This window comes from Alternaria atra (genome assembly GCF_907166805.1).
Source record: "Alternaria atra isolate CS162 genome assembly, contig: 25, whole genome shotgun sequence".
NCBI lineage: Eukaryota > Fungi > Ascomycota > Dothideomycetes > Pleosporales > Pleosporaceae > Alternaria > Alternaria atra.
The window spans coordinates 2672332-2687771 of NW_025091323.1; the positions used below are offsets into that span (position 1 = coordinate 2672332).

Consider the following 15440-nt stretch of genomic DNA (forward strand, 5'->3'; position numbering starts at 1 on the left):
GTATCGTGGTGTTGGTTTGTGGCGGTTGCTTCCGGTTCCACTTGACAGATACATCATCCCTGATACAGACTAGTGTCCTCACGCACCGCGTCACCGCTGTGAAACTCGACGTTGAGCGTTCCTGCGACTTTCTTGAGGCGGGACATTGTCCCAACTCCTCAGCCACCGCAACTGCTCTTCATCATGGCGCTCCCCAAGGGCATGCGCTACTTGGCTGGCGCCACGTTCTGCATCTTCATCTATCTGTTCGTGCAGATTCTCAAGGCGCCCGGTTCCGAGACACCCGTCGAGATTCCGAGCAAGCTTCCGACCAACAAAGTCGGCGATTGGGACCATGACCCTCAATTAGATCGTAAGATATTATACTATGTAAAGTGTACTCACTAGAGATGCTGACTACAGAATCAGCCTCCGGCGAACCTCTTGAGCCGCTGCGACGAGTCGACGGTAACAATTACGCCCCAAACAATCCCACGAGTGCGCGCATCAATGCCACAATCCTCAGTCTAGTACGCAATGAAGAACTTCAGGACATGCTGCAGAGTATGCGTGACCTCGAGCGCACGTGGAATCACAAGTTCAATTACCCCTGGACCTTCTTCAACGATAAGCCCTTTACCGAAGAGTTCAAAAAGGCCACGCGAGCAGCCACCAACGCCGAAGTACGATACGAGCTAGTCCCTGCCGAACACTGGGATATACCGTCGTGGATCAATATGGACTTGTATGAGGAGTCTGTATCTTTGCTCAAGTCGTTGGACGTGCAATACATGGAGAAGAAATCGTACCACCAGATGTGCCGGTGGAACAGCGGAATGTTCAGCGAGCATCCTGCGCTGAAGGACATCCAGTATTACTGGCGGGTGGAGCCCAACGTTCACTTCTTCTGCGACGTCGACTACGATGTCTTTGCATGGATGCAGGACCACAACAAAACATACGGCTTCAACGTCAACATCTACGACAACGCCGACAGCGTCGCGACACTGTGGCCGGAGACGAAGAAGTTCATCGAAGATAACCCGGAATATGTACACCCCAACAATGCGCGAGAGTGGTTAGAGGACGACAAGCGCCGACCCGAGAACAACCAAAAAGCACACGGCTACTCAACCTGCCACTTCTGGTCCAACTTCGAAATCGGCGACCTCAGCTTTTGGAGAAGCAAGAAGTACCGTGACTACTTTGACCATCTCGATCGCGCCGGGGGCTTCTTCTACGAACGCTGGGGTGATGCGCCGGTACACAGTGTCGCGCTAGGACTGTTCGAAGATAAGAGCAAGATACATTGGTTCAGGGATATTGGATACCAGCACATACCCTTCTTCAATTGCCCGAACAGTCCGAAATGTTCTGGCTGTGTTGCTGGTCGGTTCACAGACGGTGAAAAGTGGCTGAATCGGGAAGACTGTCGGCCGCTGTGGTTCAAATACGTTGGTATGGATTAAGCTCTTCTGCTGAGTCGCGGTGCGTTTTATGTTATACGATCATATGCAGCTTTTTACACCGTTTATTAGTTGTACCAGTAGTTGATGTCAACATATACGCGCATGTTATGGGTACCCCTGGAGGTCGTGGAGTTATTTGGCGCCTGAGTATGAACGGCTTTGATTTAACCGTGACGCATTTACACGAATCGATAGTACATATACCATTAGAACCAAAGAATGTTTGCGAGAACTATCTAGAATCGAGCATTGCGTTGAACATCGCGGAAAGACTATGACAATATGTCCATTGCCTACTGCTAGTGGATTTTCACCTTGAACCCACTGCGCGAGATACACTTCCCGGGCAGATACCCCGTTCCTATACGTTTGTACACTTTATCTCCATTACGGTCTCTCTGCGCAGTTGCTGCAATGATCAAGATGTAGTGCCTTTGCGTCTCAGGCGACGTGCTGCCTTTTGCCTTCCCAAGGACTACACACAGCGTTTGTGGTACTGTAGATCCGTTCGGCGTGTCGAGAATTAGCTCACCTTCTCCCTGCACCATGGCCTTAAGGTAGTCGTACTATCGCGCTGTAGCATTGAGCGCTATATTCGCTATGTGAAAATCCGTACTCGACACATTTGCTGGACTATTGGATGCCCATGGCGATTGCAAATCCTCCCACTCGAAGTATCCGAAGTCAGGCTGTAGATAGTCAATCCCGCCAGTGTATGCCATCCATGACCACGACGGAACTTTGGAAACAACGCTTTCGGTTGGAAAGTGGATACGAGACAAGCTCTCTGTATCGACGCCACGGCGCCAGAGCAAGCTTCGACGAAGAAGACCGCGATCGACTCCTTCATCAAAAATTCCAAATCCGCCTCTTACTCGCATCGTGCGAAGAAGACGTTGTTGAAGACCGTCGATTGCAGTGGGTCGGTCGTATGACTTTGATAGACCAAGGCGCGAGAACTTGCGATACAGCTCCTGATAACGCAAGATTTTCTCGCCTTGAGTCGCGTTGGAGATGATATGCGGGAAATCTGGGTCGCCTAGGAAGGCAGCGAGTGGGCTGCAGAGAGTCAGCTGACCTGAACAGCTTAGCAGTCACGGGTACGAACTTACTTGCTTAACTTTGTTGACGTCTCGCAACGCACGCCATTGCCGCACTCGAAGTATGTTTGATGCTCTGTGAAGAAGAGTGTTCGACGAGCTAGAGCATGCTCTTGTAACACCCATCCGCGACTGTGGAGCTCGCCGCCAAGCACATCGTCTTTGAAGTTGTCGATGTTCTGGCAGACGTAAAATGGAGTTTGATCTTTGCCGTGGCCACGCAGACCAACGCATTCTCGTCGACCGCGTGGCTTCAGAAAGCCGTCATAGTGGTCAGCAGCGCAACTGGCTGCAATAACACAATAAGCGCCACTGTATACCTCTTCCATCCGCTTAGCCTCAGTCATGAAGTCGCCACGTGGGCCTTGAATCACGCAAAGTGAGTCAATCCAAAGATGACGGCGTCCGAGCGCACGAGTTACCTTTACGGCGTCTTTGAAGGTATCTGGAAGAGCTTCAAGCTTGAGACCGTTGAGATGGTCTTGGAGCGTCTCGGGTACCGTCGAGAGGTGTTTAGAGCCCCATTTGTGCGATAAAGCAACCCATTCGCCGACATCCGATGGCTTAGTCTCCCATAGTCGAACCATGTCGTCATCATCTGATCCAACATCTATCAGTCGTGTGGGTAGTCGGACTCTCGAGCCATTGGTCGCTTGTGGGGAAGGAGAGCAGTTGTGATGGTGATCGCAATCGCGGAGCCAGTGCTGAATGACCTCAAGATGTGTATTGCTGCCAGCCTTTGGCAGTTGAACGAACCCCACCTGACCGTCACTGGTGATGATAGGGGGCTGTTCCGGATAATGAATGATGGAAAGTACTGGTAGACCGTTACTTTTCATCCTGAGAAATGACCCTGTTCGATCAAGCTTAATGCTCGAAGACGACACGCCACCATTTCTGACAATAGTCTGCCAGAGCAGGACGCACAGATCACAGCGCCGGCTTTTAGCGCTCATCCGAAGAGTACCAATATCGTATGACTTGGAAAATCCAGGGCTAAATACCTCTTCTCGCAAACTGGCGCAAGTAGAGCAGAGACGCGACGAAATGGTAACGTTGGATGGTTCCAGGATTTTCTTCTCCCTAAGTGAGGCAAACAATGTCAAAGCGATGTCATTACCAGACTGGTACTTCCAGTCATCCTCGTCGAGTTCTGGAGGCGCATAGTCTATCTACATCGCAGGTCAGTCATTTGCGAGCCTATTGACTAAGCATATCAGCTCACCCTCCTTTGAGCGGGTGCTACCAAGCCACGAGTAACGGGTTGGATCTCTTCTGAGCTTGAGCTTTGAAAGATTTCGCCCGAATAAACGTCTGTGGTAGGCGAAGGCGGCACCGCAGTATCTAGCGCCGGGCGGAATTCTAATGGCTGTACCCAGCTGGTGAGCCAGTAACCCTCGTCTCCGTCTCGATCCTCTGCCAGGATTCCTTCCATCCGGGAGCGAAAGTCGGTTGCGAGGCACCTAGCAGGACCTGGGGCTTCTGGTTCAGGTTGTAGGGGAATCCTTTGAGGCTCCGCTTCGGCTGGGGTGATGCTTAAGGAAGGGACGCCTACTGCAGGCGGTACGTCTGTGACGCCCCCATCATCAAAGGGTGTACCATTGGCGAGACTACCACTTGCGTCAAGCCTCGGTCCCGAAACTCCAGAGTCAGTCCGGTGTCGTTCGGACTGGTCTGAGAGATTTGTACCGAGCCTTCGTGGAAGCTTGACGACCAGCAATGCTATTCGCACGAGTTCCAGGAGATCACCTATTGCCGTGCTTCCGGCTCGACATCTGGGATCCTCTTCCATCTTATCCATCCAGGATATGGCAGTGCTATGGACATGAGCTACCTTCTTCCCGTTTTCTATGCTAATCTCGTAAAAGCTTCCATCCCCAAGATCTTGGCGAAATCTAGTGAGTCCTTCATACCCCTTCAATAGCCAGATGATGAATTCGAGAGTGATACATCCCATCGCCCAGATGTCGTACAGACGTGAACGGCGTTTTGGAGACTGGTCCAGATATTTGGGTTTAACGCCCGTTTCGACCTCAGGAGCTTCGTAGAGACGGGTTCCATATTTCGCTGTCGTTTTGCTAGGACGCATCTCTGTGACCTCGCCGTGCTCTTTGGCTTCGCCCCAGTCGCCGATCTTGAGGGTACCAATAGTGCGTCCATTTTGAAAACACAAGATATTCTCGGGTTTCAGATCACCATGACGATATGATGCACCATTGGGTCGGTTGTGTGCGGCCTCGAGTGCTCTGGCGAGTCCTAGTATCTGGAACATAGTATCTTTGACTAGTGCTTCTGTCAAAACAGGGGAAGGTTCTCTCTTCCACATGCTACGCAGATTGCCGCCGTCGGCCCACTCGAATATTAGATAGTGTTCCTCTCCGCCATGCTCCCTACGACGTCGAAATGCTGTTATGAAGCGAACAATGTGATCTTGGTTCAACCCATTCATAGTCCGAAGAGCCTTGACTTCCTTTTCCCAATGTTCCACAACCTCTTGCGCATCATCGCCTGCCTTGATTTCTTTGACAGCGAACGCGGTGTCATGCACGCCTTCCTGTCACGTATCAGTAATCATTGCACAAAACCTTTCGCAGAACAAGCTGAGCACTTACCGGATCGATATGTCTCTTGTGTACTACATACTGTGATACCACACCGAAAGAGCCTTCACCAGAACTCTGGCTTTTCCGGACGAAAGGGATGATATGAGCCTCTTCCAGATTGTGATTATACTGGGTTGTCGAGAAGACAGGGGCGAGGAACTTCCATTGCTCGTCACAGAATTCTGAGAGCCACGGCATTCTCCTGTTATGCTGGTAGCTTATAGGCAGGTCGCGGTCATCCATATTGTTTCTTTTCCCGAGAAGCTACTATTCTTACCAAGTTCAGCAGCCACAGACACACACACGATCACCTCATCACTCTATTGGCTACCTATGAACACGATCGGGCTTTCCATCTTATCTTTCCATGGGCAGAGGCTGACCTTTTCGACTTTTGGAAGCAACGCACGCATGAATTCGAGGAGATGGGCACGTGGGTTGTGGAACAATGCCGTGGCCTTGCTGCCGGGCTTAACAGTGTGCATCGATATGCAACTCTTTCCGGGAGTCTCTTATACATTGGCTCGGATATACCAGTACAGAAGGTGGTAAGAATGCAGAGTGGCGTTAGACCAGTTGAAGATGCGAACCCAGATCGAATGACGAGGAATCTTTTTGGCCGCCACGGAGATCTCAAACCGGAAAACATTCTTTGGTATCCAGATGATAGGTCTATAGGCTGTCATGGTATTCTGAAGATTACTGATTTCGGGGTTGCTCGTTTTAACACGGAAGATTCTTGGGATACACGGAGAACCGGACGTATGCCAAACTCAGCGACATATCGATCGCCAGAAATGGATCTCGGGTGTATGCTTACCAGTGCATGCGATGTTTGGGCTCTGGGGTGTGTATACCTACAGTTTGTTACATGGTATCTTGGTGGTTATAAACTGGTCGAACGTTTAGGCCGAAAGCGCTTAGCAAACGATCCTTCCATGGCCAATATGCCGACAGATACCTTCTTCGCTACATACTCCGAGTCTGGGATGAAAAAGGCTAAAGTAAAGCCTGCAGTCATCGAGGTTAGTCTGTTCCGTCAGTATTCTATCATCGATCTACCTATACTCTCAAACCGCGATATGCTGAGGAAAAGCTTTAGACATGGTTGCAGACGTCTTTTACACTGCTAATTTACTTTAGTTCATAGAGGAGTTGAGAGAGAACCAACGCTGTACAGCTGACTACAACGATTTTCTTGACCTCATCAAGGAAGACATGTTGGTAGTTCACGAAAAAGAATCCTCCGGTAATCAACACAGCAGTCTAGTGCTTCAAAAATCTCTCTCAGAATCGGCCATTACTGCGCACTTGGGTAATCCAAGACGAAAGAGTTGCGGGGATGTTCTCCGCAGGCTGGGCGATATCAAACCCCGCTACGACCAGGAAGGGAATTTGACGAGGCGTAACACGCTTGAACCGACATCGCCCATAGCTCAACATCACCACGTATGGCCGAAACCAGAGGGAGCGGCCAACAAAACAATGTTGTCTCGCGGATTGACCATTGGCTGATAAGTGTCGGATTTCAACTATCAACCACCAGGAATGCCCAGTGTGTACCACGGCACTCGTCTATGACGTTAAGCATGCGACTCATCATTAGTAAGACACATCCAACAGCGACGACTTCGTCTAGTAGAGTGAAGCCTATTTCGCTACATACGAGCACACAGATGTTCTGTCCGTTGGTCGCACATCGTCGAAGACATAGTGGGGCAGTGGGCCGACGGTATCCGCAGGCAAGCATATCCGCATATCGCGGCAAGACCAACACCAGGCAACAGGAAAGCACACCGACATCGGGCTGACAACGTGAGGTACATCAGAAATCGACCACGGAAAGGGAATCGAGGTCATCGAATACAGATTAAACAACCGACTGGACGATACCAAATCAGCCATCTCGCTAAGGTCGGCCCTTCTATCAACATCAACCACCATGACTTTCACCGTCCTCTCCGACACCGACATTCAAACCCTCCTCCACAACATCTCTCCATCTGACGTCCAAAAACTGGCTTCGTCACTAAACAAAGCTCTCACCGAATACTCGTGCAATGATGAAGTTCCTTACCAACCACACCGCGCCAATGTCACCCGACCAAATGGACAAGTCAGCCTCTTCATGCCCGCAACAACACCATCGTCTATTGGCGTAAAGATAGTCGGTGTTGCGCCCTCCAAACCTCCTCCTCCAGGAGAGAAGCCCAAACCCGCACTACGGAGTGTCCTTACCATTTGCGATGAGTTAGGGCAGGCTGTAGGCGTGTTGAATGCGGCGGAGTTGACGGCATTCCGGACGGCACTGGGAAGTATGTTGTTGTATCGATACCGGAAGAAGACCGAAAACATTGTTGTGTTTGGAGCGGGGAAACAGGCCGAGTGGCACATACGCCTCGCTATCCTGCTCAAAGGGGATGACATCCGGAAGATCACCGTGGTCAACCGATCCAGTGCAAGAGCAAAGGACCTGGTGGATTCACTCGCACAGTCGAAAGTGGGCCCACATATCAAGATGGAGGTCTTTGAAGAAACGGACGCTGGACTGGAGAGCCTGGTCACAGAGGCTGATGTCATGTTCTGCACGACACCTAGTACATCTCCCTTGTTTCCTGCTTCATACCTCACGTCAGACTCGGGTCTCGGCAAATCCCGCTTCATCTCTGCAATCGGCTCTTACCGTCTGGATATGCAGGAGATTGACCCCGAACTTCTCAAACACATCAGTAACCCCTCCGGCCCATTTGCTTCTCAGGTGCATCAAGCGTCTATCACAGTCGACAGTATTAAGGGATGCATGGAAGAGGCTGGCGAGCTGGTGGCTGCTGGTTTGAAACAAGAGCAGATGCTTGAGGCGGGGAGAATTGATGGATTGAGGGAGGATGAGGGTATGCAGAAGTGGCTTGAGGAAGGGTTTGTGGTGTATAAGAGTGTTGGGGTGGGCATAATGGACATCGCGATCGGGAAGGCTTTGATGGAATTGGCCGCGGAGAAGGGGGTAGGCGTGCACTTGGATAGCTTTTGAAGTATTTTAAGATCGCCAAGGTGGATGACTAGTCCGGTGATAATGAAATAACAAGCCTGACCATGGATTTTACTATGTTCTACCCGAACTGCTTTGGAACTTGAGGCTGATACGTGTGCATTTTCCTCACAACTTCGCCTTCACGTTCCCCTCGACCAGCTCCCTGACCCTCTCCGCAACCCCAAAAGCATACAGATATCCCAACCCACCTACACCATACGCATGCACTACATCACCTCCTCTTTCCACCCTCAGGCCGCCTTCTCTAGCAGGTCGAAAACCAACGATATCCTCGCCGTGCCTCTCTAGATCGACCCAGTCGAATTTCCCGTTCGTCATTTTATTGACGCGTCGAAGGATGTCTGGCCGTAAGCTCTTGTCGGGCTGGGTCTCAGTGTTGGATGGCTGACTGACGCCACCTAAGATGATGCCGCCATCTGATGAGCGGGGAATGCAGTAGGTGTAGTGCGAGCCTTGATGCAGGATTGCTTGTTGGAGTAGAGATGATCTTCCCGAGGTTGCGCAGTCGACGAACATGGTTTGGCCGCGGACGCCGTAGACAGCGGGGTCGTTTGCGAGCTCTCGTGCGCCTAGGCCGCTGGCGTTTACTAGCAGGTCGGCTGCTGTCAGGTCTCGTAGATTCTGCATCGAGGATAGAGTTTGTTGGATGAACTCGACTCCTCGGTTCCGGAGTTGAGTTGTTAGCCAGGGGAGGATGTCATTGGGGTTCACGATGAGTCCATCGTAAGAGTAGCCTAATGTGACACCGGGCGGAAGTTGAGATTCGAGGGTGGTTTGGAAATTCTGCATATGGGATTTGTACCAGACATCTGCAGTTTGGGGCCTGTCATCGTAGTATTCGGTTATGCGGAGGCTCTTTGGTGTATGGTCAGTAGCTGTCTGAATAGAATCGCGGTATAGCTAACCTTCACTCCGCTCTCTGGAACCGTCTTCAAAAGACGGTGGTAAAGTGTTAGTGACGCTAATTGGAGATCTGTGAAACCAGTGTCAGGATGTGGTGCTAGTAAAGCGCCTGCCCTACGGACATTGATCATATTAGTGAGCTGTAATCAAGATAGTCGTGAATGACTGACCATGGGCTAGCCCATTCGGTAGATTTGTCACCATAGAAGTTTCGTGCTACAACGGTGACTTTGTGTCCAGCTTCTGAGAGGAGGTATGCGCATGCGAGGCCTGTGATACCAGCACCAGCGATGGCGATATGTTGAGGCATTGGAAACAACGTAATCTGGCTTCAGATGCTGAAACGCTAGAAACAGCGAACGAACAAAGATTGCTACTGTCTAGTTCACTTGAGACTTCTGATTGACACTGTAGTATGGTAGTCGATGTGCCACGACACAACCATGCCATGTAGGCGTATGCACGTATAGATGTTAGTCTGACTCGTGCCGACTATAGCCGGAAACATTGTACGTCGGTATTGTGTACAGTGCTTCCCGTCGGGCTGCCGTTGAGATATGACTTTCTCACCCGAATAGTATAGCGCTGCGATGTCGGGCCGCGTGGGGAACATGTTCGGTCGCGCTCAAACGTGGTAGATTTCGGCGGCGCCTTGTACGAGCGCGGAAGAAAAGTTGAATTACTAGAGGCTCAAACCATAGTCGAACACACGCAGGAGATTCGCCCAATCGCGTCGTGTTTAATAGGTACCGAAGCGAGGGATTTCACTCCATGGGCAGACATAAGTTTATGTCGTGCGTGATTGGGAGATTGCGTCGACATCAACATCAGGACCTCGAAATAGTGCCCCTTCTTTCCGGATCACTCAATTAGATGTGCTGAAAATCGACTAGACGTTGACTGTAAAGCAGAAAGAAGGTAACGCGAATGTCGCAGTACTTGCGGAAGTGGACAAGGATCCGGCGGCAGTGACGCGCGCCGATTTTTTTTGTAAAGTTTCCCCTCCCCCGCCATGTGAACGCGCCCGTGATCGCTCTTGTCTTCGGACACCCGCGATATCGACTCGAAGAAACTGATTAGGTGTCACACAAGATGGCGTCAAACGAGGACCCATATCTCATCCTCCCGGGCTCGTCGGCCTTCTCCGACTTCCGTCTTCAGCGCCTAGCCCAGGCCATTGGCGCGAAGGAAGTGCGCTCGCTCTGGGTGCACTTTGTCAACCCACTCAAGGAACTCAGCGACGACGAATTGAAGACGCTGCAACAGATCCTGCACTATGGCGAGTACCCCAGCAGCAACGACCGCCTGTCTCAAGTCCTCCTCGACGCTATACACCGCAGCGGCGAACCTCGCGATGACAACACGGTCCTCTTCTACGTTTGCCCACGCGCGGGCACGATATCGCCATGGAGCTCCCTCGCCTCCATGATTGCGCGCACATGCACTCTCGAGAAGGCAGTCAAGCGCATCGAGCGCGGCATGGTCATCGCCGCCACCTTCGACCGCACCCTCGAAGCTGACGAGATCCCCAACCGCGACCACCTCTACGATCGCATGACACAGACGATAAGCCGTACCGCCCCGAACCTCGATGCCATCTTCGGTGAGGGTGAGCCGGCGCAGGCGACGACGATCAAGTTCGACGAGTACAACAGCGCCCATGCCGCCCTGGACCACGCCAACCGGGAGCTGGGCCTGGCTATGGACAAGTCGGAGATTGATTATCTCGTCGAGGCATACACGCAAGAACTGAAGAGGGGCCCGGTGGACGTGGAGCTGTTCATGTTCGCCCAGGTCAACTCGGAGCACTGCAGACACAAGCAGTTCAATGCCGACTTCACCGTCGACGGCATGCGCAAGCCCATGTCGCTATTTGGCATGATCCGAAACACCCACCAGAAGCACCCGAAGCACGTTGTAAGCGCTTACAGTGACAACGCTGCCGTCTTGAATGGCGAGGAGGCTAGTTTCTGGGCGCCCAACGACCTCACGGGCGAGTGGCACGGCACCAAAGAGACGGTACACATCCTCTGCAAGGTCGAGACTCACAACCACCCAACCGCGGTATCACCATTTCCAGGAGCGGCCACCGGCTCTGGAGGTGAGATCCGAGATGAGGGAGCTGTCGGACGTGGCTCCAAGCCAAAGGCTGGATTGGCGGGCTTCACCGTGTCTGATCTGAACATCGAGGGCTTTGAGCGCCCATGGGAGCTGAAAGATGTCGGCAAGCCTTCGCACATCGCCAGCAGCCGGGATATCATGCTCGAAGCGCCCATTGGTAGCGCCCAGTTCAACAACGAGTTCGGTCGCCCATGCACCACCGGTTACTTCCGCACCATGCTCATGCGCGTCTTCACAAACGAGAAGGAGCCAGAGCTGCGAGGTTACCACAAGCCTATTATGCTAGCAGGTGGTGTCGGAACAGTCAGGCCGCAACACGCACTGAAGGACCCTGATGTTGTACCAGCAGGCTCGCATCTCCTTGTCATTGGTGGACCTGCCATGCTTATCGGCCTTGGTGGCGGTGCAGCATCCAGCATACAGTCCGGCGAAGGCAAGGTCGACCTTGACTTTGCCAGTGTGCAGCGAGGTAACCCCGAAGTGCAAAGGCGCGCCCAAGAAGTCATCGACGCATGCCGCTCAATGGGCGACAAGAACCCCATTCTCTTCATCCACGACGTCGGAGCTGGTGGCCTGTCCAACGCACTGCCTGAACTTGTCCACGACTCTGGTCTCGGTGCCATCTTTGAGCTACGCGAGATCGACAATGTTGACAAGAGCATGAGCCCGCTGCAGATTTGGTGTTGCGAGGCTCAAGAGCGCTATGTGCTTGCAGTCAGTCCTGACCAGCTAGACTTGTTCAAGCGCATCTGCCACCGAGAACGATGCGGTTACTCCGTCGTCGGCAAAGCGACCAAAGAGCAGCGCCTAGTGTTGAACGACAGGGACTCCAAGGAGAACCCTACACCCATCGACCTTCCAATGGCCACACTTTTCGGAAAGCCACCAAAAATGTCCCGCATCGTTGAGAGCCGCAAGCTCAGGCTTCCTGCCTTTGACAGCAGCTTGTCAATGTACATCCCCGACACCCCAAAGGATGGCTTGGTCGCCGAAGCTGTAGATCGAGTTCTCACTCTGCCATCTGTGGGCTCCAAGTCCTTCTTGATTACTATTGGAGACCGAACAGTCGGTGGTCTCACTGTCCGCGATCAGATGGTTGGCAAGTGGCAGACCCCAGTAGCTGATGTATCGGTAACAGCTACATCGCTGCTGGCTGGTGTCAGGACTGGTGAGGCTATGACTATGGGTGAGAAGCCCACACTGGCCCTCATCTCGCCGGCAGCGTCTGCCAGGATGGCTGTGGCCGAATCCCTCATGAACATTGCCGCAGCAAGTCTCTTCGACAGGCTATCCAGGGTCCGACTCTCGGCCAACTGGATGTCGGCAAGCAGTCATCCCGGAGAGGGCGCGGCTTTATACGAGGCTGTTGAAGCTATCGGTATGGATCTCTGCCCCAAGCTCGGCATATCCATCCCCGTCGGCAAGGACTCAATGAGCATGAAGATGAAGTGGTCAGACAACGGCGAGGCAAAGGAAGTTACGGCACCCATGTCCCTTGTCATTACTGCGTTCGCACCCGTGAACCGCATTGACCGAACATGGACTCCAGCTCTGGAACGAGTCGAGGATGTTGGTGAGACGATCCTCATGTTTGTCGATCTAGCAGCAGGCAAGAAGCACATGGGCGGCTCTGCCCTAGCACAGACATTCGGGCAGATTGGCGACGAAGCGCCTGATGTCTACGATGCCGATACTATCAAGGACTACTTTGATGCGATCGAACAGCTCCACGAGTCAGGAATCGTGCTCGCATACCACGACAGGTCTGACGGTGGTCTCTTCACAACCCTCGTTGAGATGGCCTTTGCTGGACGATGTGGTATTGAGGTCATGCTTGATGGCGTCGCTAAGTCGAGCGAACCTAAAGATGTCCTGGAAACACTGTTCAACGAAGAGCTCGGAGCCGTCTTCCAGGTCAGAAAGAAGGATGAGGTTGCCTTCAACCGCTGCTTCGCTACTTGCGGACCACCCCCAGGCATGATCAAGAAGATTGGTCGCGTCGCTGAGGCGCCGAAACAAGATGTCTCCTTTTACGTCGGCACTCAGTGCGTTTACCGCAACAGCCGCCAGAAGCTTCAGCAGCGCTGGGCAGAGACCTCATACCGCATGCAAAAGCTTCGTGACAACCCTGCTTGCGCCGACGCCGAGTTCAAGAACATCCTCGACGACAAGGACCCCGGTCTTTCGTACAACCTCACCTTCAAGCCTGCTGAAAACATCCTACCCTTCATGTCTAACCTCAAGTCGCCTTTTACTGCCAAGCCACGCGTAGCCATTCTTCGCGAGGAAGGTGTGAACGGTCAAGCCGAGATGGCCTTCGCTTTCCATCAGGCTGGGTTCACTGCCATTGATGTACACATGACTGACATCATCTCTTCGCGTGTGTCACTTGCCGGCTTTGTCGGCCTTGCAGCATGCGGTGGTTTCTCCTACGGTGATGTGCTCGGCGCAGGTCAGGGCTGGGCGAAGTCTGTCCTCTTGCACCCCAACACACGCAAAGAGTTCGAGACGTTCTTCAACCGCCCAGATACCTTCGCCCTTGGTGTTTGCAACGGATGTCAGTTCATGAGCAAGCTGAAGGAGCTCATTCCTGGTGCGGAGCTATGGCCAAGCTTCGAACGCAACGCCTCCGAGCAATACGAGGCGCGCGTCTGCACGGTCGAAGTGCTCGATCCCAAAGGACCCAACACACCACCATCTGTGTTCCTGCACGGTATGGCTGGATCCAAACTCCCCATTGTTACCGCGCACGGCGAGGGACGCGCTCACTTCTCCAACTCGGCTTCTTCGGTTTCTAGCCCGCAGACACTATACAACGAGAACCTCGTCTCCCTCCGTTACGTCGACAACTACGGAAAGCAGACAGAAACGTACCCATACAACCCCAACGGTAGCCCAATGGGTATCGGTGGTGTGAGGAGTACAGACGGAAGGGTGTTGGCGCTCATGCCGCATCCCGAGCGAGCCATCCTGAAGGAGGTGGGAAGCTACATCCCACGGGATACAGAGGGATGGGGTGAGCTCGGCCCGTGGTCGCGCATGTTCAAGAGTGCTAGGCGATGGGTTGGTTAAAGTGGATGTTTGATGATGGATGGGATTAGATATGCATGGGAGTTGGCGTTACAGGCGGTTTCACCATTGGTATTGACGATATACGAAAATGATAGATCTTCAGAAACGCTTTCTATCTGGGTATTCTTCCACCAGACTATTTCATCTTGATTGTGACCTTTCCCACGTTGTTCTGATTGAACATGTGCTGATATGCCTCCTTGAATAGCTCAAACTAAACTCTTTCCGATTAACGATCGGATGGATATTGTTCGCCTCGATGGCCTTGTTCATTTCCTCAAACTGTGCCCTGAATCCAATGAGCAAGCCTCTCACGGTGCAGAGGTTGCTCAGACAATCTAAGAACGTCGGTTGCTCCTTGCTAGAGCTCCCCATGAAGCCGATGATCGAGATTACACCATCGATAACGATATCCTCGGGTGACTGGGCAATATTGGCATGGCCACCAACTTTGATACTATGTTGTATGCCGCTGTGGTTGGGGATCAGGAATTTGGCATGTTCACCCTAATTAGGAACCTCGCGATAATTGATGACGTGGTCTGCACCCAGCTCTTTCAGGAGACCCACTTTCTCATTCGACAAAGTAGTTGCAATGACCGCTGCACCTGCAGCTTTGGCAAACTATAGTTGAACTTAGCAACTACAGGACGAGAGTTGTAGTAAAATTACCCGCACAGCGAAGAGGCTGACAATTAAATGTGATACATCACGTAAACCTCCTCGCAGTTCTAAAGGTCGCATTAGGTCCGATCGTAGCACTAATCCAATCCACCAAGATCGTGGCCACGGCAACGTCATGGCAATTCGTCTAGAAAAAGCAGGCAGGGTGCCTGCGGATACCGAGTATTTCGACCTTGGCAACCATGGGTTTTCTATTAGCACCACGAATCTCGACGCGCAGAAATGGTTCAATCGAGGTCTAATTTGGTCTTGCTTCTTCAAACATCGTAAAACAGCTGCTTGATTCAATCAAGTCATCGCTCATGATCCGGGATGCACATTCGGTTACTGAGGGGCCGGCTATGCATTAGGACCCAACTACAACAAAGCCTGGATGGCGATCGACAAGCTAGACGTGAAGGCTACATTCTAAAAGTGCTACGACATGTCTATGAGAGCCAAGCAGCACGCCCATAATGCA

At 52.3% G+C, this 15440-nt stretch overlaps 5 protein-coding genes across 5 annotated transcripts; 3 read left to right on the forward strand and 2 right to left on the reverse strand.

Annotated features, from left to right (window-relative positions):
- Positions 1–183: 183 nt before the first annotated feature.
- On the forward strand, positions 184–1448 carry ALTATR162_LOCUS5935 (uncharacterized protein; the record flags this gene model as incomplete). The annotated part of the gene is made up of 2 exons (XM_043313555.1): positions 184–352; positions 409–1448. The coding sequence occupies 2 exons, from the start codon at positions 184–186 to the stop codon at positions 1446–1448; spliced, it is 1209 nt and encodes a 402-aa protein (XP_043169490.1).
- Positions 1449–2014: 566 nt separating this feature from the next.
- On the reverse strand, positions 2015–5394 carry ALTATR162_LOCUS5936 (uncharacterized protein; the record flags this gene model as incomplete). Its single annotated transcript, XM_043313556.1, has 4 exons — positions 2015–2507; positions 2561–3720; positions 3774–5102; positions 5161–5394. 4 exons carry the CDS (start codon positions 5392–5394, stop codon positions 2015–2017), a joined length of 3216 nt encoding a protein of 1071 aa, XP_043169491.1.
- A 1699-nt stretch (positions 5395–7093) lies between these two features.
- ALTATR162_LOCUS5937 (uncharacterized protein) lies at positions 7094–8179 on the forward strand (the record flags this gene model as incomplete). Its single annotated transcript, XM_043313557.1, has 1 exon — positions 7094–8179. One exon carries the CDS (start codon positions 7094–7096, stop codon positions 8177–8179), a length of 1086 nt encoding a protein of 361 aa, XP_043169492.1.
- Positions 8180–8305: 126 nt separating this feature from the next.
- On the reverse strand, positions 8306–9413 carry ALTATR162_LOCUS5938 (uncharacterized protein; the record flags this gene model as incomplete). Its single annotated transcript, XM_043313558.1, has 3 exons — positions 8306–9055; positions 9106–9217; positions 9274–9413. 3 exons carry the CDS (start codon positions 9411–9413, stop codon positions 8306–8308), a joined length of 1002 nt encoding a protein of 333 aa, XP_043169493.1.
- A 782-nt stretch (positions 9414–10195) lies between these two features.
- ALTATR162_LOCUS5939 (uncharacterized protein) lies at positions 10196–14296 on the forward strand (the record flags this gene model as incomplete). Its single annotated transcript, XM_043313559.1, has 1 exon — positions 10196–14296. The coding sequence occupies one exon, from the start codon at positions 10196–10198 to the stop codon at positions 14294–14296; it is 4101 nt and encodes a 1366-aa protein (XP_043169494.1).
- Between the last annotated feature and the right edge of the window lie 1144 nt (positions 14297–15440).